Below are 22,529 nucleotides of genomic sequence, written 5' to 3'. Positions count from 1 at the left end.
ACATATACTCAAGAAGGAGTTGGATATATTTCTTAAGGCTAAAGGGATCAAGGGGTATGGGGAGAAAGCAGGGACTGGGTACTGAATTTGGATGATCAGCCATTATCGCATTGAATGGCGGAGCAGGCTCGAGGGGCCGAATGGCCTACTCCTGCTCCTATGTTTCTATGTTTCTACAATACAATGGAAAAACCTACTTGACCTGATCCTCACCAACCTACCTGTCGCAGATGCATCTGTCCATGACAGTATTGGTAGCAGTGACCACCGCACAGTCATTGTGGAGACGAAGTCCCGTTTTCACACTGAGGACACCCTCCATCATGTTGTGTGGCACTACCACCATGCTAAATGGGATAGATTCAAAACAGATCTAGCAGCTCAAAACTGGGCATGCATGAGGCCATCAGCATCAGCAGTGTTGTAATCCACCACAATCTGTAACCTCATGGCCCAGCATATCCCTCACTCTACCATTACCATCAAGCCAGGGGACCAACCCTGGTTCAATAAGGAGTGTAGAAGAGCATGCCAGGAGCAGCACCAGGCGTACCCAAAAAATGAGGTGCCAACCTGGGGAAGCTGCAACACAGGACTACATGCATGCTAAAAAGCTGAAGCAGCAAGCTATAGACAGGGCTAAGAGATCCCACAATCAACAGACCAGATCAAAGCTCTGCAGTCCTGCCACATCCAGTCGTGAATGGTGTTGGACCATTAAACAACTAACAGGAGGAGGCTCCATGATTATCCCCATCCTCAATGATGGTGGAGCCCAGCACATGAGTGCAAAAGACAAGGCTGAAGCGTTTACAACCATCTTCAGCCAGAAGTGTCGAGTGGATGATCCATATCGGCCTACTCCTGAGGTCCCTACCATTACAGAAGCCAGTCTTCAGCCAATTCGATTCACTCCACGTGATATCAAGAAAGGGCTCAGCGCACTGGATACAGGAAAGGCTGCGGTTCCCGACAACATCATGCTGAAGACTAGTGCTCCATAACTAGCCGTGCCTCTAGCCAAGCTGTTCCAGTACAGCTACAACACTGGCATCTATCCGACAATGTGGAACACTGCCCAGGTACGTCCTGCCCACAAAAAGCAGGACAAATCCAACCCGGCCAATTACCGCCCCATCAGTCTACTCTCAATCATCAGCAAAGTGATGGAAGGTGTCATCGACAGTGCTATCAAGCAGCACTTACTCACAAATAACCTGCTCACTGATGCCCAGTTTGGGTTCCGCCAAGACCACTCGGCTCCTGACCTCATTACAGCCTTGGTCCAAACATGGACAAAGGAGCTGAATTCCAGAGGTGAGGTGAGAGTGACTGCCCTTGACATCAAAGCAGCCTTTGAACGAGTGTGGCATCAAGGAGCCCTAGTAAAACTGAAGTCAATGGGAATCGGGGGGGGAAAACGTTCCACTGGCTGGAGTCATACCTATCACAAAGGAAGATAGTTGTGGTGGTTGAAGGTCAATCATCACAGCCCCAGGACATCGCTGCAGGAGTTCCTCAGGGCAGTGTCCTAGGCCCAACCATCTTCAGCTGCTTCATCAGTGACCTTCCCTCCAAAATACGATCAGAAATGGGGATGTTCGCTGATGACTGCACAGTGTTCAGCGCCATTCACAACTTCTCAGATAATGAAGCAGTCCATGCCCGCATGCAACAAGACCTGGACGACGTTCAGGCTTGGGCTGATAAGTGGCAAGTAACATTTGCACCAGAGAAGTGCCAGGCAATGACTATCTCCAACAAGCGAGAGTCTAACCACCTCCCCTTGACATTCAACGGCATTACCATCACCGAATCCCCCACCATCAACATGCTGGAGGTCACCATTGACCAGAAACTTAACTGGACCAGCCACATAAATACTGTGGTAACAAGAGCAGGTCAGAGGCTAGGTAATCTGCGGCAAGTGTCTCACCTCCTGACTCCCCAAAGCCTCTCCACCATCTACAAGGCACAAGTAAGGAGTGTGATGGAATACTCTCCACTTGCCTGGATGAGTGCAACTCCATCAACACTCAATTAGCTCGACACCATCCAGGACAAAGCAGCCCGCTTGATTGGCACCCCATCCACCACCTTACACATTCACTCCCTCCACCACCGGTGTACCGTGGCTGCAGTGTGTACCCTCTACAAGATGCACTGCAGCAACTCGCCAAGACTTCTTCGGCAGCACCTCCCAAACCTGTGACGTCTTCCAACTGGAAGGACAAAGGCAGCAGGCGCATGGGAACACCACCACCTCCAAGTTCCCCTCCAAGTCACACACCATCCTGACTTAGAAGTATATCGTCGATCCTCCATCGTCGCTGGGTCAAAATCCTGGAACTCCCTACCTAACAGCGCTGTGGGAGTACCTTCACCACGCAGACTGCAGCGGTTCAAGAAGGTGGCTCACTACCCCCTTCTCAAGGGCAATTAGGGATGGGTACTAAATGCTGGCCTTGCCAGCGATGCCCATATCCCATAAACGAATTTTTAAAAACCGTAGCCAATTTTGTATCCATGCTGCCACTGTCCCTTTTATTCCATGGGCTTCAACTTTGCTGGCAAGCCTATTATGTGGCACTTTATCAAACGCCTTATGGAAGTCCATGTACCCCACACCAATCGCATTGCCCTCATCAACCCACTCTGTTACCTCATCAAAAAACTCAATCAAGTTAGTTAAACACGATTCGCCTTTATCAAATCCGTGCTGGTTTTCCTTAATTAATCCACAATTGTCCCACTGACTGTTAATTTTGTCCCTGATTATCATTTCTAAAAGCTTCCCCACTACCGAGGTTGAACTGGTTGGCCTGTAGTTGCTGGGTTTATCCTACACCCTTTTTTGAACAAGGGTGTAACATTTGCAATTCTCCAATCCTCTGGCATCACCCCCGTATCTCTTTGTCTCTCTCAGTGACCCTCCCTTTCTGTGTGTGTCTCTCTCTCTCTGTCTCTTTTTCACTCTCTGTCTCTCCTGGTCTCTCTCTCTACCTCTCTATCTGTCTTTATCTCCATCTCTCTGTCCTCTCTCTCGTCTCTCTCTCCATCTCTGGCCCTCTCTTTCTATCTGTCTCTATCTCCCTCTCTCTCTTTGTCTTTCTCTTTCCTTCTATCACTCTCTTTCACACTATCACTCACTGTCCATTTCTTAATCTCTGTCTCTGCCCCTCTCTGTCCATCTCTGTCACCTTCTCTCTCCACCTCTCTCTTGGTCATTCTCCCTCTCTCAGTCATTCTCTCTCTCTGTCACCTATCTCTCTCATTCCCCTCATGCTCTCTGGCCGCTCTCTCTCGGTCCCTCTCTCATTGTCCCACGCCCTCTCTCCCTTTTTCCAGCTGTACCTCACTCTCTCTGTCCTCTCTCTATCTCTGATCCTCTCTCTTTCTCTCAGTCTTTCATTCTGTCTGTCCCTCTCTCTCTTTAGTTTGATCTCTCTCTCTCTATCTATCTTTCTGTCTGGCTATATCTCCCTCTCCCTGTCTCTCTTTCTTGCTGTCCATCTCTCTCTCTCTGTCCCTCTCCCTCTCTCTGTCCCTCTCCCTCTCTCTGGCCCTCTCCCTCTCTCTGGCCATCTCTCTCTCTCTGTCCCTCTCCCTCTCTCTGTCCCTCTCCCCCTCTCTGTCCCTCTCCCCCTCTCTGTCCCTCTCCCCCTCTCTGTCCCTCTCCCCCTCTCTGTCCCTCCCCCCCTCTCTGTCCCTCTCCCCCTCTCTGTCCCTCTCCCCCTCTCTGTCCCTCTCCCTCTCTCTGTCTCTCTCCCTCTCTCTGTCTCTCTCCCTCTCTCTGTCTCACTCTCTCTTTCTCTCTCTTTCTCTTTTTCACTCTATCTATCTGTCTTTCCTCTCTCTCTGCCTCTCTCTGTTCTCTCTCTCTATCTCCCCGTCTGTCTCTTTTTCTCTTTGTCCCACACCTTCTCTCTGTCCAGCTCTATCTTCCTCTCTCTGCCCTCGCTCTCTCTCTGATGCTCTCTCTCCCTTTCTCACTTTCAGTGTCTCTCTCCTTCTCTGTCTCTCGATCTCTCTCTGTCATTCTCTTTCTCGCTGTCCCTCTCTGTGTATTTCTCTCTCTGTGTCTCTCTCCCTGTGTCTTTCTCTCTCCATCTCCCTCCCTCTGTCTCCCTCTCTTCATCTGTCTCTGTCCATCTTTCTCTCACTGTCCTTTTCTCCCTGTTTGTCTTTCTCTTTCTGTCTCACCCTCTCTCTCTCTGCCTCTGTCTCTCTGTCTGTCTCAGTCACTGCCTGGCCCTCTCTCTCTCTGACTTTTTGACTCTCTCTCTGTCCCACTCATTCTCTCTTTGTCTCTCTTTCTCTGCCTTTCCCACTCTCTCTGTCCTTCGCTCGGTCTTTGTTTCTTTACCTCTCTCTCTCCGTCTCCCTCCTTCTCTGACACTCTCTCTGTATCTCTATTTCTTTCTGTATCTATCTCACTCTCTCTGCCCTCTCTATTCCTCTCTGACTTTCTCTTTCTTTCGCACTATCAATCAAAGTCCCTCTCTCCCTGTCCTTCTCTGCCCCCCTCTTTCCCTCCCTCTCTCTGTCTCTGTCTTTCTCCCTTTATCTGTCTTTCTCTCACTCAGTCACCTATCTCTCTCTCTCCCTTTCTCTCATTGTCCCGCACCCTCACTCTCTCTGTCCAGCTCCATCTCCCTCTCTGTCCTCTCTCTCTCTGACTCCCCTCTCTCTCTTTATCTCTCTGTCTGTCTCTCTTTCTTGCTCTCACGCTCTCTGTCTGGCTCTATCTCCCTCTCCCTGTCCTCTCTCTCTCTCACCCTCATTATGAACAAATGTAAAGGAAAGCCAGTGTCCGAGTCTGATTCCACTGCAGCACTGAGCCTCTGCATACCAGGTGTGTTGGGCAGACTTGCAGCAATTTAATGATTTCCAGACACAAAACAACCTCTGCACTGCTCCATGAATGGGACTACCACATGGAGTAGGGACTTTTGCACCGGTCTGATTTATATTGCCCACTCCCATGGGACTAACCGTTCAACCGAAACCAACAGCCGCTGTTTAAAATGTATCCTTCACACTACTCAGCTACCGCCTGCAATAGATGCTTTTTGTATAACTCCTCACACCATTACTGTCCGGATCGGTTTCCACTGCTCACTGTCCAATAACAGCAAAGAGGGTGAGACTGGAACTAAACCAGGAACATTCACTGCGGGTTCGGGGAGAGGAAACTGCAATGGTTGTAAGTAGCAGGTTCTTCACATTCTGCCTCCCTTCCATAATATCTGACAGCCTCCGTTCCAGATTAATTGAATAAGCGTGAAAGACTCGGTCAATGAGAGTAATACCGAACGGCCCTGAGCTGCAGAGCTGCAGCGAGTACAACAGGCAAGAGATGGTTAAATATTGGACATTGTTTTTCTCACTCTCTGGCACTTTCCCGGAGTGCGGGATTAATAATATGCCTGTCTGGTAAAAGATCAGTGTGCAATGAGACTGCATCTTCTGTCTCTCCATTGGGTTCTTTCTGGATAAAACGGGAATTTACAGGTCAGTCTGGAACTGATACTATCTCTGTCTCTCGCCGCCCTCCTCACTCTGTCTCTGACTCTCCCTCCGCCCTCTCTCTGTCGCTATCGGCTCTCTCTTTGTACTGTATATGAATGTTGGATACTGTTATTGAGCGAAATATGGAGACTGATCCGAAGTTGAAGACTGATACAGTGTCTCTGTCTGTCTGTCTGTCTCTCTCTCTGGTCGCCGTCTCTGGGTATTGAGGATGGGACGGATAGGACACCAGTTACTGTTATATGGCCCTCAGTTTAGAAGAGGGAAACGCAGACAGGCCTGAGGGCGGCGAACATATAATTTATATTTTCATATCAAGCAACCATGTTTCTGCGTGCGCACAATATTAGTAAATTTAAAAGCAGATATGGGTTAACACAGCCACAGCTGTGATTGGCTCTTGCCCCTGAATCTGGGGAACAGACTCTGCGAGGAGCGCTGGCCTCAGAGTGTTTAACAGTTACTGAGCTGGGAAACGACAACTAACCCCCCGTGAATCCGCAGCCCAGGCCGAGCGGAGAGGAAAGCCTGTCCTGGGAACTGTAAATCTGGGGAACAGTTTGTCCTGTGACTGTGCAGATGTGAACATTGTGTCAGAGAGAGTGTGTTAAAGGGGCGGGCGGCCAAGTCTAATGTCACTGTGTTTGTGTGTCCGGACTCATCGCCGGATTGCCGAGTCCCTCTTGTGTAAAATAAAAATATTTGCCAGTCATAGAATCGCCCTGCTCCCCTGCTCAGCCCCGAAGTGGGAATTTAAGGTAAAGCTTGAGTTGCTAATCAAGATTTCAGTCGAAAACCAGAGACCATGTCAGCGATCGGGTGAGAGAGCGCGATGAGTGCAGCATTGAAAGGGGTTTAAATCGAGACTGGAGCCTTGAATTCGGTTGAAACTTTTTCGACAGCGAACGTTCTGGTCTTAGAATCAGGAAGGATCTCGACTGGGATTCTGGAGTGCCGGATTTTCAATGGTATCGGAGAGTTTATGAGGAGAGAGAAACACAGAAATGCTGCAGGGGCCGGGAGCTGACAGCAGGATGTCTCCGCCCCGTCCGCTCGCTGCCTTTAAATTGCTCTGTGCCGCCACCTCTGGATTCATTTCTGACCCACTTCTGACTGTCAGAAAGATTTTCTACAGAGTTCCCGACATGAATGACACCGCAGCCGCCGAAACGGCTCCTCCAGCCGCCGCCGCTCAAATCAAGACTCCCAAGAAGCAGAAGACTGTTTCCCGGCCCAAGAAAGCCGGTCCCAAGTTGGGCGAGCAGATCGTCAAGATTGTGGCGGATTGCAGCGATCGCAAGGGGACGTCCATGGTCGCGATAAAGAAGGCTCTGGCTGACAGCGGCCTGGATGTGGAGCAGCTCCGGTCCCAGATCAGGGCGAGTATCAAGAGGAATGTGGAAAATTGTATCTTGGTGCACACCACGGGCAAGGGCGCCTCCGGCTCTGTTAAAATGGCAAAGCAGCAAAGCCAGGGAAAAGAGGTAAAGGTGAAGAAAGCAGCAGCCAAGAAATCTCCAGCGAAGAAAGCAGCAGCCAAGAAAGTCGCAACAAAGAAACCGGCAGCTAAGAAATCAGCAGCCAAGAAAACGGGCACCAAGAAGGCGCCAACGCCAAATAAGACGGCGACTCTTAAGAAAAAGGCTCCTGCGAAGAAGCCCCAAACCCCCAAGAGGGCCACAGTGGCAAAGGTGAAGGCGGCCAAGAGGGTGGAAAAATCGAAGGCCAAGCCCAAGTCGAAATCAGCAAAGGCTAAGAGAGCAGCGCCCAAAAAGAAGTAAAATATCAAGTGTAACTTGTAAACATCTGAACCCAACGGCTCTTCTCAGAGCCACCCACATCTCTCAGAAAAGAGCTGATCCCGGAATCAAATGATTCCTGTCCCTACGCCGGGCTCAGATTTCAGATTGAAATCATTTCAAGTAAACCCAGGATCCCTGGTGACTCGCTGACATTCGCTCCCTCCCCCCACTGTCTGCAATAAAACAGAATGGGATGTCCGGGCAGGGCCTCACTAACTGGGGGTGTGTTCGGGTCCAGTCTCAGTTCATGGTCATTTTCATTTCACAGATTCAGGTTGAGAGTCTCAGTGAGTCGGTAACACTGGCGGAGAAACCCCGCGTCACAACTCAAATCGCAACACATGAGATTGTCCAAATCAGCTGGAATAAGGTGTTTGTAAACTGCTGAACCGGGCTGGGAAGGCAGGTGTGGGGAGATGGAATAGGGGCTGGCACTGAAATGGAAGGAGGCGGGTCGACTTGTTACAGAGGGACTGTACATAGGCGGGAATATTACTGATTCTTAATTGTAACAGGGCCTTATTTAAACACTCCGAGTTTCTGGAAATCCTTGAATATGAAGCCCAAGTCTGTAAGGATTTGTGCGGAGCTGTGTTCCGGTTCTGTTGCCGATAAACGGTTTGAAATTGGCGGTTGCAGAAAATTGGAGGTGGAGCTGGAAGATCAGAGGTCGCTCTCTGCTCTGTCTGTGACTCTCACTCTGTCTCCTGCCCTCCCGGTCTCTCTCTCTGTCTGTCACTCTCAGTCTGTCTCCTGCCCTCCCGGTCTCTCTCTCTCTCTGTCTGTCACTCAGTCTGTGTTTAAATACCGGTATCTGCAATGGTGTAAATCGGGTGATAGCCTGTCGGCACCATTGAAGTCAATGGGAATATTCATCGGGAGACTAAAACGGGCTGCCGATTCCCTCTCACCCGTTTTACACTAGCGCACAAAGTGAAGACCATTCCCCATCGGACAGAGCCGAGGAAGGAGTCGATTTAAAACCCGATTGTAAAACAGCGCCGGGAATCTCTGACCGCAAGTCTGCCACTATAAAAGAGAGATTATTACTTCTTGTCACAAGCAAGCTTTCTCTCAAAGTCCGTTACATTGAAAGTGGCGGGTGTTTTGAAAATGATGAATAATTTCAACTCAGCCAATCGGGGCCCGGTAATTGCCGGCGTTTCCTTCTGCCTGTCAGAGCTCGGCCCCGGACTGGGGGTCGGGCTGGAACCAGTCACAGCCCCGGGGCGGGGCGGGCCCTCACACACCCTTTAAAAGGCGGCCGCAGAGCCGGCTCTGCCTTAACAGGCTCTGTGTTCCAGATTGTGCTGAGATCTGAGAGAAAATGGCCAGGACCAAGCAGACAGCGCGCAAATCGACTGGAGGGAAAGCTCCTCGCAAACAGCTGGCGACCAAAGCGGCCCGGAAGAGCGCTCCAGCTACAGGCGGAGTGAAGAAGCCTCATCGGTACAGACCCGGCACTGTGGCTCTGAGGGAGATCCGCCGCTACCAGAAATCCACCGAGCTGCTCATCCGCAAACTGCCCTTCCAGCGCCTGGTGCGAGAGATCGCTCAGGACTTCAAGACAGACCTGCGCTTCCAGAGCTCGGCTATCATGGCCCTGCAGGAGGCCAGCGAGGCTTACCTGGTGGGGCTCTTTGAGGACACGAACCTGTGCGCCATCCACGCCAAGCGAGTCACCATCATGCCCAAAGACATCCAGCTGGCCCGCCGCATCCGCGGAGAGCGCGCCTAAACCCGGCTTCAGCACCAAGTACAACAACGGCTCTTTTCAGAGCCACCAAATCGGCAAAGGAAAGAGCTGTGATCTCCTGAACCAGTGATATTTGTTGGTCATTCGCCCAGCAACTTGCAGGTGAGCATGCATTTAGGATGGAGAGCTCGTAAACTCCTCTGATGCATTATAAGGGACTAATAAAAATCCCAGTTTTGTTGGAAGTAGCTATGGAACCCCTCTCCGTTCTCATGATTGTCGTTCATAAATATTAGATAATGTGATCTTACTTTAATAAACTTAAATCGGTGCAGAGAACACGCAACACATCTCCATCGCTGACTTTAACCGCGTTGCCTTTAACTCGCGGGGCGAGAATCGGGCGGGGTAACAGGCAGCTTAGTGACCAAAGAATGCAGGTGGGGCAAGGGGAGGCAGAAAGGAACCAGCATTCAAATTATCTAATCGTAAAAGAGCAGAATCGAATCCAGCCCTGCTATTGAATGAATTCATCAGCTCCGAAGCTGTTCAGAAAACTCTGATCCTTTCACGGCACAGTAGGAGGCCATTCGGCCCATCGAGTCGGTGCCGATTATTAGATTCAATTCTGGCCGCTTCATTTGCTCTTGGAGCTCACAGCGCTGAGACAGATGAGCGACACTTGACCTTGGCTCGAATTTACCGGCGCTTTTTCCTCTTCCAGACATTTCCACAAACTCATACTTTCACAGAACAAGGAATTGCTCCCGCTCTCGCCCTTATACCTTCAGCAGGAATGCAGTGAAGGCAGTTGTGATTGGTCACTCTGTGCTGATTCTCATTGGGTTGTTCATGTCACCAATCAGAGCCGCTTGATTCACCAATCAGCAGGCGGCAATGAGAAAGCAGCAGAAAATTTCAAATTTGAAAAGCCCGCCAATATATTCGGAAGACCAGCAACGGCTTTAGTAAATGAAACTACCTTGTCAAAAAATTAGTCTCAGTTCCACGTTTCCCGTCACAAATTTCAGACACTTTCAGTTTGGTCTAAATTAGTGTTTAGTCTGCTCGCTTTCAAATTGTCTGTAACGGGCGGGACGAAAGACCCGAGCACAGCATTATTTAACAAGACACGTTCCAGCGGAATCTTTCTAAACAAACATCACAGATTATGGATTGATTTCCATTCACAGGAGTTGCAGCGGGAATTAACCCGGAGCCGAGACTCCTGGTGTAATTAATCGAACAGTGATATTAAGAGTTGCTATTCGACCAAGGATTTATCGTTAATGAACTGATATCCCGATAATAAATTAACCAACTTCAGGAAGAGTGAAACGAACGACTGAAAACTGACCCAATCCCCTTAAATCGCTCTAACCGATCATATCCTGGGAAATATGAACGGGGCTGAGAACAGAGTAAAAAGGGTCAGTGTTAAATCCTACCGAAAACTGCATTTCGAAGAAACTCCCTACTAGATTAAAACAAAAACCAAACATTTACCGAACTCCAGAAAGACATTTAACATATAGTAAAAACACTACAATAAAACATTTCCAGAGAGCCGTTGGTGTAGCTTTTTCAGAGAAACTGTGGGTGGCTCTTAAAAGAGCCGTTGTGTTTGTCTTGTTGGTCTGTTGTGCTGTTTTACTTGGAGCTGGTGTATTTGGTCACCGCCTTTGTCCCTTCAGACACGGCGTGCTTGGCCAGCTCCCCGGGCAACAGCAAGCGCACGGCGGTCTGGATCTCCCGGGAACTGATGGTGTGCCGCTTGTTGTAATGGGCCAGGCGGGAAGACTCACCCGCGATGCGCTCGAAAATATCATTCACAAAGGAGTTCATGATGTTCATGGCCTTGGAGGAGATGCCGGTGTCGGGGTGAACCTGCTTCATCACTTTGTAGATGTAGATGGAATAACTCTCCTTCCTTGACTTTCTCCTCTTCTTACCGCTCTTTGTTGGCGCTTTATTCAAGGTTTTCTTGGCCCCCTTTTTAGGAGCTGGTTTCTTCTTCTCTTCAGGCATCTTCAAACTCAATTTCAGACAAAGAAATAAATCGAATGCGTTCTGGGAGCGGATTAAATAGGCAGCCCCACAGCGCTATGCTAATAAAGGATGGGTGAAGGCAATGATTGTGATTGGTCCGTTTGTAAAGATGTCACAAACTTTTTCGAGGAACTCTCTGATTGGTTTCCTTGGATATCCAATTAGATTTAGTACCTGTCACCAATCAAAAGCATTCTCACTGCAATCAGGAAATACATTTCCAAAAGAGTCTCTCCAACCCCAGTTTTTATTGAAATAGCCGCTCACTGTGTCGCTATTGTGCTTCGATCAATCAACAAAAAACTGTAACTTAACAAAAATACATCAAATGAAATGTAACAAATTAAATTAAAATTTGGTTTCCGGGGGTGATGATGCACTCCAGTCTCTGCGGCGTCCACTGGTCGCGGAAGGCCTCGAGCATGTCGGCGGATACCAGCTGCTCCACCTCCAGGGCCACCCGGGTACGAACGTGGCCGCAGAAGAGAAGCAGGTAGTACGACCGACCGAACCTGTTGACCGCCCGCTGCCTTGAGCAGTTGATGGCCACTTTGGCCAGGCCCAGGAGCAGTCCTACAAGGAGGCCCCCTGACCTGCCCGCTCCCCTCCACACCGGGTGAACAAAGATCAGGAGTGTGGGACTGAAGTGCAGCCAAAGGTCGAGGAGCAGCCCCTTCAAATAATGGAAGAGGGGCTGCAACCTCTTACACTCTACATAAACGTGGAACACGGACTCCTCCAGACCGCAGAACAAGCAGGCGGCCCGGGAGTCCGTGAACCTACTTAAAAACCTATTGCACGGGACTGCTCTGTGCAACACCCTCCAGGCCAAGTCCCCAATAGATAAAGGGAGGGCTCCCACGTAGAGAGCCCTCCATTGGGGACACCCGCCTCCTCTGGACGGCAAGATGGTGTGCCAAGGTGTCTCCGAATGGCAGCCGAGGATGGCAAAAAGGAGGGTCTTCAAGAGCAGCCCGTACAGGAATCCCCTCCGTGCAGAATGGAAAGGCACGGAAGGGATTTCCCGGAGACGGCTCAAGTTGTGAGGCGCCGGCTCCCGAGAAGGTTTTCGGGGCCGGGCGCCGATGAGGAATTCCGTCTGGACGGGGGTCAGTTCGGACAGGATCGCCCCACGTGCCTGAGCCTCCTCGATACACCTAGTGGACTCAGGGCCCAGTGCCACTTTCAGCGTCTCGATGGCTTTGGCCGCGAGCTGGGCATTGGCCCAGGACAGGCGCTGCGCCAACACCTCTGGTGCCATACAACCCGCTCTTCCGCCAGCAAGTAGGTCCCCGACTCTGGTCACCGTGACAGACACAACTCTGCCCTCCGCCAGCCACATGAATCCACATTCATGGAGGTGCGGATTCCTGAGCAGCGGCTCCTGTAGGACAGCCGCCTCTCCTGACGGGGGAGAATTCCATCTGCAGGCATCCTTGTTCCAGATCCTGAGCAGTTCCTGGTAGAAGACAGGCAGCTCCCGCAAGGAGGCACGGGTACCCCCCAGTTTTACAAACAGGAGCTGCGTGTCGTAATTGAGGCCGTGCAGCTGGCGGAAGAAATACCTCGGCAGCGCACACTATCTAGGCGGCGCCTCGACGTACAGGTATCTTTCTGCAGGGTCCGAAGACGGAAAGTCACAGCCTGGGTGATAAGTCATTAGCCCAGTAACTTGGGGGTGAGAATACATGTTTTATGTCGTGCCACAAGTTTACTCAACGGGTGCAGCACTGATACCTGATCTAAAACTCATAAACCAGTGCCAGTCATTGCCGCTCAGCACTCATTCTGCCCTCTACGATGCATTACCTGAGATTAATAATAAACATCCCAGTTTTGATAGCAGTCACCCTTACGCTGCGGGGAGAGAATCCCCGATCTGATACGGCCGGGGTAACAGGCAACTTTGTAGGTGGGATAGCGGAAAGAAGCCAGCATCTAAACCCAGAAGAGACCAGACTCGAAAGAAGCCTTTCTATTACTAAACGAATTCTTCAGCTCCAAAGCTGTTCAGATAACTCAAACCCCTTCAAACAGTAACTACCCCTTTCACTGATTGTGTGGGTGGCTCTGAAAAGAGCCGTTGGGTTATTAGATTAAATTTTGGCCACTTCACTTGCTCTTGGAGCTCACAGCGCTGGTTTTCTTGGGCAGCAGCACAGCCTGGCTATTAGGCAACACCCCACCCTGAGTTAATTGCACAATACTGCGGATGCTGGAAATCTGAAATAACAACAGAAAATGCTGGAAATACTCAGCAGGCCAGGCAGCATCCGTGGAGAGAGAAACAGAGTTAACGTTTCAGGTCTGGGACCCTTCATCAGAACTGGAAGAAGCTGGAGATGTAACAGATATTAAGCAGGTGCAGAGACGGGGCGGTTAGGAGGGGAGGAAGGAGTAGAAAGAACATCCTGTACTTTTGTAAGAGGCAGGAAAGATAAAATGTTGCAAATGGGAATGGCAAAAATCATACTGCATGAAAAATGGGGGCAGGGATAATTATCTGAAATTGTTGAACTCAATGTTGAGTCCGGCAGGCTGCAAAGTGCCCAATCGAAAGATGAGGTGCTGTTCCTCGAGCTTACGTTGAGCTTCATTGGAACAATGCAATAGCCCGAGGACAGAGAGATCAGAGTGGGAGTGAAGCGGTGAATTAAAGTGACAGGCGACCGGAAGCTCAGGGTCACCCGTACGGACTCAACGGAGGTGTTCTGCAAAGCGGTCACCAAATCTGCGTTTGGTCTCCCCAATGTAGAGGAGACCGCATCGTGAGCAGCGAATACAGTATATTAAATTGCAAGAAGTACAAGTAAATCGCTGTTTCACCTGGGGCCCCAAACACCCCTTAAATCAGCTCTAACTGACCATATTGTGTGAAATATGAAAGGGGTTGAGAACAGCTTACAAAGGGTCGGAGAATCTCCCTACCAGATTAAAACAGAAATCAGACATTTAGTATTAAAAAGTCACTACAATAAAACAATTCCAGAGGGATGTTGGTGCAGCTTTTTCAGAGACACTGTGGGTGGCTCTTAAAAGAGCCGTTGTGTTTATCTTGTTGGTCTGTTGTGTTGTTTTACTTGGAGCTGGTGTATTTGGTCACCGCCTTTGTCCCTTCAGACACGGCGTGCTTGGCCAGCTCCCCGGGCAACAGCAAGCGCACGGCGGTCTGAATCTCCCGGGAACTGATGGTGTGCCGCTTGTTGTAATGGGCCAGGCGGGAAGCCTCACCCACGATGTGCTCAAAAATATCATTCACAAAGGAGTTCATGATGCTCATGGCCTTGGAGGAGATGCCGGTGTCAGGGTGAACCTGCTTCATCACTTTGTAGATGTAGATGGAATAACTCTCCTTCTTTGACTTTCTCCTCTTCTTACCGCTCTTTCTTGGTGCTTTATTTAGGGATTTCTTGGCCCCCTTCTTTGGAGCTAGTTTCTTCACCTCCTCAGGCATCTTCAAACTAAACTTCAGTTACAGAAATAGCGCAAATTCGTTCCGGGAGTGTATTAAATAGGCAGCCCCAGAGCGCTATGCCAATAAAGGATGGGTGAAGGCAATGATTGTGATTGGTTAGTTTGTATTGATGTTACAATACTTTTTCCCAGAAACATTCTCATTGGTTTCCTTGGATATCCAATTAGATTTAGTACCTGCCACCAGTCACAAGCTCCCTCACTGCAATCAGGGAATACATTTTCAAAAGATTCTCCAGCCCCAGTTTATATTGAAATAGCCGCTCACTGTGTTAAGATCCCCCGGGAAATGTCACCTGTTCGTCGGCGAGAAGGGCCCGAGTCCTCTGGTGATTCCCACACATGTGATTACCTTGATGTGTGATTTTTGTCCCTTTCTATTGATAATTCGTTTTTAACCTGATTTGTACAGTGTATCTTGAGTGCATTACCCGGGTGCATTGACATTCAATGATATTTTGAAGCTTTTCCCTCTGCTGTTCTTGCCCGTTCTTGTTTAAATATATATTTAAGTCTATCATTAAAAATCACGGCCCCTCGAGCCTGCTCTGCCATTCAATAAGATCATGGCTGATCATCGGCATCAACTCCACTTTCCTGCCTGATCTCCATATCCCTTGATTCCCCGAGAGTCCAAAAATCTATCTATCCCAGCCTTGAATATACTCAAAGACTTAGCATTCACAGCCATGTGAATTCCTAAGATTCACAACCCTTTGAGTGAAGAAATTCCTCCTCATCTCGGTCTTAAATGGCCTACCCCTTAACCTGAAACTATGCCCCCTAGTTCTAGACACTCCAGCCGGGGAAACAGCCTCTCAGCATCTACCCTGTCAATGCTCTTCAGAATTTTGTATGTTTCAATGAGATCACCTCTCATTCTTCTAAACTCCAGAGAGTATCGGCCCATTCTACACAATCCCTCATCATAGAATAGCCTGCTCATCCCAGGAATCAATCTAGTGAACCTTCAATGCACCGCCTCCAAGGCAAGTATATCCTTCCTTAGATAAGGAGACCAGAACTGTGCACAGTACTCCAGGTGTGGTCTCACCAATGCCCTGTACAATTGTAGCAAGACTTCCTTACTCTTATACTCCAACCCCTTGTAATAAAGGCCAACATTCCATTTGCCTTCCTTATTGCTTGCTGTACCTGCATGCTAGCTTTCTGTGTTTCTTGCACGAGGACACCCAAATCTCTCTGAACACCAACATTTGAAAGTTTCTCACCATTTAAAAAATATTCTGTTTTTCTATTCTTCCTGCCAAAGTGAATAACCTCACATTTCCCTACATTATACTCCATCTGTCACCTTACTGCCCACTTTCTTAGTGTATCTAAATCCCATTGCAGCCTCTTTGTGTTCTCGTCACAGCTTACTGTCCCACCTAGCTTTGTATATCAACAACCAATCCTCAATTCATGCTAATATATTACCCCCAATACCATGAGTCCTAATTTTGTGTAATAACCTCTTGTGTGGCACCTTATTGAATGCTTTTTGAAAAACCAAATACACTACATCCACTGGTTCCCCCTCATCCATCCTGCTAGTTACATCTTTGACAGATTTGTCAAACACGATTTCCCTTTCATAAAACCATGTTGACTCTGCCTAATCATATTATGATTTTCTAAGTGCCCCGTTACCATGTCCCTAATAATAGGTTCTAGCATTTTGCCTACAACTGATGTCAGGCTAACTGGCATATCGTTCCCCGTTTTCTCTCTTCCTCCTTTCTTAAATAGCGGGGTTATGTTTTCTACCTTCCAATCCTTGGGGACTGTTCTAGAATCTAGAGAATTCTGGAAGATTAATACCAGTGCCCTCACTATCTCTGCAGCTACCTCTTTTAAAACCCTACGATGCAGGTCATCAGGTCCAGGGGATTTGTCACCAAATTTCTCCAGTACTATGTCTTTCCTTACACTAATTTCTTTAAGTTTCTCATTCTCTCTAGACCCTTGGTTCCCCATTATTTCCGGAATGTTTTTTGTGTCCTCTACTGTGAAGACAGATACAAACTACTTCTGTAATAACTCTGCCATTTCCTTATTGCTCATCATAATTTCTCCCGTCTCTGCCTCTAATGGACCCACATTTACTTTCACTAATCTCTTCCTATTTAAATAACTATAGAAACGTTTACAATCTGTTTTTATGTCTCTTGCTAATTTACTCTCGTATTCTTTTTTTTCTTTCCTTATCAATCTCTTGGTCCTCCTTTGCTGAATTCTAAAATCCTCCCAATCCTCAGGCTTACTACTTTTTTGGCAACATTATGAAGTGGGGAAAGAGTTAAAATAACATCGCTGGCAGCTCACAGAATGGTGTAAGGGAGACAGTTGCTAACATGAAAGACCACATCCATAAGGTGTGGTCAAGATAACTGGCATTTGAGACTAAAAACAACTCAGTTGAGACATGATGTCTAGCATTTCAGCTGCCCTTAGGGTTTTGTTATCTGGGTCACAATACATCCAAATTATCTTTTAATCAGCGTTCAACAGTTTCAGCTAATAATTGGGTATGCAGCTTACACATGTTTACCTTTAGACATGAAACCCAATTCATGAAGATGCATGTGGGCCAAGATCCAATCAGGTTGCAGGAATGAATTGTGCATGAGGCCGCCATGCTTATTTGCATGTATAAAAATGTAGGGTTTGCTGTAACAATTTGGAGTAGTCTGGCTAAGACAGAGCAGATTGTCTCCCCACCGGTGTAATAAAGGCAACTTGACTATCGATCTGAAAACCTTGTGTCGAGTGTTGGTTTAAAATACTCCACATCAATTGGCGTCATGAACAGGATTCCACGCGGACGGGAGGCACGGGTAAGTGAAGCCAAGCCAAAAAACATGAGTACTTTTAAATTACCACATACAGTTAGGGCAAGGCAACACCGTCTCGTGTCCACCATCCCCGTTGGAATCAAAGAACCAAAAGGTTTGAACAATCAGTCAAGTGGCCTTGGGGTTCGGGCGAAATGCGGGGAATTATAGGCGTGGTATGATTTGCAAGTAGTGTGTTAACTTTGATGTAAAGTATAAGCATACCTCTGACAACAAACAACCCGAACAAGAAAAATAGGCGCGGTATGAGTTGCAAGTAGTGCAGAAAGTTTAAGCATATCTCTGACAACAAATTACCCGAACAAAATTGTTGCAAGTACGGTCTCACTCTGCGAGAGTAAAGTAAGGGACGTACCGCTGACAACAATTAACCATGGGAAGTGAAAAACTCGAGTGGGGACCGGTGGGGTCTCTGACACGCTATTCAGCGGACAAAAATAAAAGAATAATTGACAAAATGGTTAAAAACGATTGGGAACTGAATGACCCACCAGCCAAACAAAGAGAATGGTGGGCCAAAGAAACCAAAATTAAAGGAAGAAAAGGCCATCATTTTAGTGGCTCGCGCATATTATAAGTTGAGTAGACGTACTCGAATATGGACCAAAAACCAAAATGGCTAATGGTAGAGGGAAACTTAAAAGTTTTATCGACATAAATGCTATCAGTTTCTGTCCAAAACAAGTAAAATGCAGGATTTGCTGACTGAAAGTAATCTTAAAAGGAATGCTGGAATCTCAGTTTGTGTGAAAGCGTTTGTTAGAAGTGTGGAAGTTTTCTGTCTTTGAAACAAAGTGTCTGTTGTGTTTGTTTTAGCTCCACCCACTCTTTTGTACAGAGAGCTAAAAGCTATTTAACCATTTGAAGACTTGTCTTGAATGATGGACAAGCGTGTGCTGTTTTTAGTTTGTTAATTGTTTTACAAAAGATAAGCTCCAGCCTTGAAGTTACAGTTGCCAATGTGCTTGGAAGAAAATGAATTTGGATGTTTACAAGGCACGGGTGATTGTTTCTTTGTTAATGTGGCTATGGCTTCTTCCTTTTTTTTCAAGTGATATTGTTTAGTTTAAGAAATTGAACTGGATTAAATTGTAGTTATGAGGTTAATTAACCTATTAAAACCAGACTTTTATTGTGGCCATGGTGAAATTCTGGTTGGTGTAAATTTGTGTGGACCGCATTGAATAAGATAACTCCACGAGAACATCCGATAGTGGCAAGTCCCTTTACAATATTTAATGGTCTGAAACCAAACTTTAAGGTATTTACAGTCTTGGATATAGCGAACGGGTTCTGGTTTATACCTTTGGCAGAGGAATCACAAGGGAAATTCGCCTTTACTGTCGGGGATAGACAGTATACATGGACCAGGGTCCCGCAGGGGTTCTACAATAGTCTAAACATATTCCACCGTGTATTGAGTCAAGCCTTAGACGAGTTAGATCTATCAAAGTACCAGAGCGCCCTACTCCAATATGTCGATGACATAATGATTGCATCAGAGGACGCCAAAGGACACATGGGAGCATTAATACCCTCCAGGCACATAAGAAAGCTGGCTTTAAACTGAACCCCAAAAAGGCACAGGTTGGACTGTCCAAAGTAAAGTATCTAGGACATGAAATTAGCCAGGGGTATAAGGCACTCCCGCAGGAATGACAGGCAGCCATAAAAGACATGCCAAGACCAGTGACCGTCCGGGGAGTGAGGAAAGTGTTGCGACTATTTAACTACTGCAGGAATCCTATACCAGACTTTGCAGGGAAAGCAGAGCCGAGTCAACAATTAGTTAAAGGGGGGAGACCCGCCTCATACAAGATAGAATGGGAATCAGAGCAGGGTGAGGCTTACGCAAAATTGAAAGCAGCCCTGACATCCGCACTAGGATTGCCAAATCTAGTCAAACCATTCCATATATACTATAGAATAGACGGGAAGTTCTATAATGCCGTAGTCACCCAAGAGTATGGGGGAGGCATGAGGCCAATTGCCTATTACTCCACCCAACAAACCCCTGTGGCTAAAGGAATGGCGAGATGTGTGGCAGCCCTCGACTGTGCCGCATGGGCGGTGCGGATATGAGGGCCCGTCACTATCAGGACAGCTGATACTACACACGCAATACACAGTGGTGGACCTGGTAAACACAGACAAAATGAAGGCTGTATCAAACAGAAGGAGGGCAGCTTGGGAAGCAGTATTGATACCCAAGGACAGATCAGTCCAGATTATAAGGGAACATAGAGTCAACCCCGCAGAGGGAATGCTATCGGAGGGTGAGGCACATGAGTGTCAGTTAGTAATTGAAGAAGAGGTCAGAGGAACCGTATCAGAATCGCCCCTTGAAAATCCCGAAAACTCCTTTTATTTAGACAGAGCTCGCCGATGTATAAATGGAGAGCCACACACCGGTTGGGCGGTAGTATCCGAGAACGGAGAAACACTCACAAGGTACTGCAGACGCTGCATCATCTGTGGACAACACAACCCAGGTAGGCCCATAAAGGTTAAAATGGCACCCCAGCCACGACCCGAAGGCCCCTGGGAAAACCTCCAGATAGACTTTACTGGACCCCTACCCAACAGCAGTGGGAAGAAATACTGCCTAGTGATCATAGACCAGTTTACAAGGTTGGGTGGAAGCATTCCCCACCAGAGACTGTAGTGCTCAGACTGTGGCCCGGATATTTGCATACGACATGATACCAAGATGGGGGGTCTTGTTGCAAATAGATTCAGATCAAAGCACCCACTTTATGGGAAAGGTAATGAAAGAAATTTGTAAGCTACTGGGCGTAGGACAGAAATTCCACATCCCCTATGATCCGCAAAGCTCGGGCATGGTAGAGCGAATGAACAGAACCCTGAAAACAGCCTTTAAGCAAGGCCATAGCCGAAACCGGACAGGGATGGATGGATGTCCTCCCGTGCATCCTGATGAGGCCGAGAGCCACCCCAAATAGGGTGACCGGACTGACACCATATGAACTCATGACTGGGCGAGCAATGTGTCTGCCGGAAGGAGTAGCATTTGGTAGCGAGGGACTAGGACCCTTAAAAGATAAAATTAGGAAATACATACAAATATTGGATAATCAATTGAAAGCTCAAACAAGAAGTTAAAGAACAACAAGATATCAGAGATAAAAATACACAAAAGCAGGGGGCCTTGGAGCCCCTACCAAAGGGGGGCGAGCAGGTATTTGTTAAAATATCACCAGAGAGATCGGGATTCTCACCTAGATGTACTGAACCGTTTGAGGTTATCATGACCAGCGATACGTGCGCATGTATAGATATGAGGGGAAAAGGGAGATGGAAACATTGGATCCAATTAAAACGATACAACAATAACCCATCTGATCTTAAATCCCACAGGAACAATGGAATAAACACCGGAGATAAACCAACATCTGGTGACGACCAGGCTTCTGCTTAATTTACAGGGAAACTTCACCATGAAGGTGGGATTACTGCTGGGACACGAAATAAGCGAAGGGACATCCCTCATTACACGACAAGTACACGATGAAGAAGCACAATGTTTTAATGGAACAATAACATTCGGAGCCTCACCCACGACTCCCAATACACAGAAAGCAGAGTCGAGCGAACCAACGATGTTACAATGTCCAGATATGAAAGCTGGACCTATAAGTGGACTAGTATTATTTACTGAGGGAGAACAATTGTATGATAACGTGAGACACGAAATCGTACCGGTACTAATGAACTTAACCATGTTACAATGGCCAGAATATTGTGAGAGGTTTAACAAAACTAGAGAATTGTATGCATATATGCTAAAGAATGTAATTAACCAAGCTGCTGATGCGACGGGCCACTAGTTTCAGGGGACATGCTGCATTCCACCAAAGGATTAAGAGGGGCTTAGGAACCAACATACTCACGGGAATAAACATTCATTATTGCCCTAGATATACAAGGAGTCCAGAGTAGCGTGGAACAACTACAAAGGGTAATACAACAGATTTTAGAGAAGGAAACTGGTTTGGTTCGACAAGGATCAGAGTTAGGAGAACATACGATAAGGAAATTACTCGAGGGAATCAATGTTATAGAGGACCATGCTAGCATTATCAACAAACTAATCCATAGAAATGAGGAACAGGCAAAAGACGGGGTAGGGTGAGGCTTATTTCATGACTGTGTCCAATGGATCACCAGACAGTTGAAACATAATCTGGCACAGATACAGCGAGGTGAGGTACCAGACTGGATTAACAGCACACAGCTCCATGGCCTGAGCCAGAACCCAGGCCCCCTGAGTGCTTGTACCCTCAAAGCGATGACCAGATTATATCCGGTGATACAAAAATGTAAAGCAGAAGTGACGTCAATGAAAGGCATGGTACTCCTGATACCAATGGTGGGGCTAGACACTGCTCCATACCCACAGTACCAGGTAACAAACATAGGCATAGTGAGGGTGAGATATACCTCCAATACTATCCGAATGATATTTATGCCATCAGGAAAAATGGTACTATGAGAGGAGTCTCCCTAAACGGATGCCACGGGAAAGGCACGCTTACGATATGCCCACATCCAGTAGGAGAAGGCCCTAAGGATGAGTGCGGCTATAATAAGACAGCGGGGTGTGTGTTGGAATTATCACATGTTGATCACCATCACACCTGCTTGGGATATAGGGGAGAAGGGGAGTATTGTATAGCCACCACAGAGACTGAGTACCCATATAGTAACCTTGTATGTGCAATCACAATGCCCAACATCTGCTTTACGTGAAAGATCCCTGTGACAATTGGACACACCAGATTGGTGTATGTACATTCAAGAGAGGAGATAAAACTAAATGTGACAGATAATCTAAGGGAAGAGCTGGTCAAATCTGGTAGGGGCTGTTATGCATTGTGTGTTCTATTGTGTGTTCTCCTCCCACCTGCGGTGGCGCTGTCACAGGAGATAAATGGTTGGGTGTTCTCTGTTAAGTTTTAGCTCTCTTTGTTCGGAACTTTCCAGAACTTCCTTCCCTTCCAATAAAGCACTTCATGTTTGAATCTCTGAGTTCTGAGTCCTAAATTGTGGCTAGGTAGAAAGGTACCGACACAAGTGGCAACGAGGAGCGGATGAATC

At 47.6% G+C, this 22,529-nt stretch overlaps 4 protein-coding genes across 4 annotated transcripts; 2 read left to right on the top strand and 2 right to left on the bottom strand.

The window, feature by feature from the left end:
- Positions 1–5,892: 5,892 nt before the first annotated feature.
- On the top strand, positions 5,893–7,313 carry LOC147121325 (uncharacterized). Its single transcript, XM_085977652.1, has one exon. The coding sequence runs from the start codon at positions 6,537–6,539 to the stop codon at positions 7,311–7,313; it is 777 nt and encodes a 258-aa protein (XP_085833778.1). The 5' UTR covers positions 5,893–6,536.
- A 1,309-nt stretch (positions 7,314–8,622) lies between these two features.
- LOC147121324 (histone H3-like) lies at positions 8,623–9,355 on the top strand. The gene has a single exon (XM_085977651.1). It carries the CDS (start codon positions 8,662–8,664, stop codon positions 9,070–9,072), a length of 411 nt encoding a protein of 136 aa, XP_085833777.1. The 5' UTR covers positions 8,623–8,661; the 3' UTR covers positions 9,073–9,355.
- A 1,186-nt stretch (positions 9,356–10,541) lies between these two features.
- Positions 10,542–11,125, bottom strand: LOC147121323 (histone H2B 1.2-like). Its single transcript, XM_085977650.1, has one exon. The coding sequence runs from the start codon at positions 11,056–11,058 to the stop codon at positions 10,681–10,683; it is 378 nt and encodes a 125-aa protein (XP_085833776.1). The 5' UTR covers positions 11,059–11,125; the 3' UTR covers positions 10,542–10,680.
- Positions 11,126–14,155: 3,030 nt separating this feature from the next.
- Positions 14,156–14,559, bottom strand: LOC147121322 (histone H2B 1.2-like). Its single transcript, XM_085981548.1, has one exon. It carries the CDS (start codon positions 14,531–14,533, stop codon positions 14,156–14,158), a length of 378 nt encoding a protein of 125 aa, XP_085837674.1. The 5' UTR covers positions 14,534–14,559.
- Positions 14,560–22,529: the final 7,970 nt, after the last annotated feature.

The sequence above is a fragment of the Somniosus microcephalus genome, chromosome 3 (genome assembly GCF_052327205.1).
Source record: "Somniosus microcephalus isolate GS21.2 chromosome 3, FLI_Smic_1.0, whole genome shotgun sequence".
Classification (NCBI taxonomy): domain Eukaryota; kingdom Metazoa; phylum Chordata; class Chondrichthyes; order Squaliformes; family Somniosidae; genus Somniosus; species Somniosus microcephalus.
This window is presented reverse-complemented; position numbering and strand designations above follow the sequence as displayed.

Excerpts from the sequence above, each read along its gene's own strand:
- LOC147121324 (XM_085977651.1), top strand. The coding sequence starts at position 8,662 with ATGGCCAGGACCAAGCAGACAGCGCGCAAATCGACTGGAGGGAAAGCT.
- LOC147121322 (XM_085981548.1), bottom strand. The coding sequence starts at position 14,533 with ATGCCTGAGGAGGTGAAGAAACTAGCTCCAAAGAAGGGGGCCAAGAAA.
- LOC147121323 (XM_085977650.1), bottom strand. The coding sequence starts at position 11,058 with ATGCCTGAAGAGAAGAAGAAACCAGCTCCTAAAAAGGGGGCCAAGAAA.
- LOC147121325 (XM_085977652.1), top strand. The coding sequence starts at position 6,537 with ATGCTGCAGGGGCCGGGAGCTGACAGCAGGATGTCTCCGCCCCGTCCG.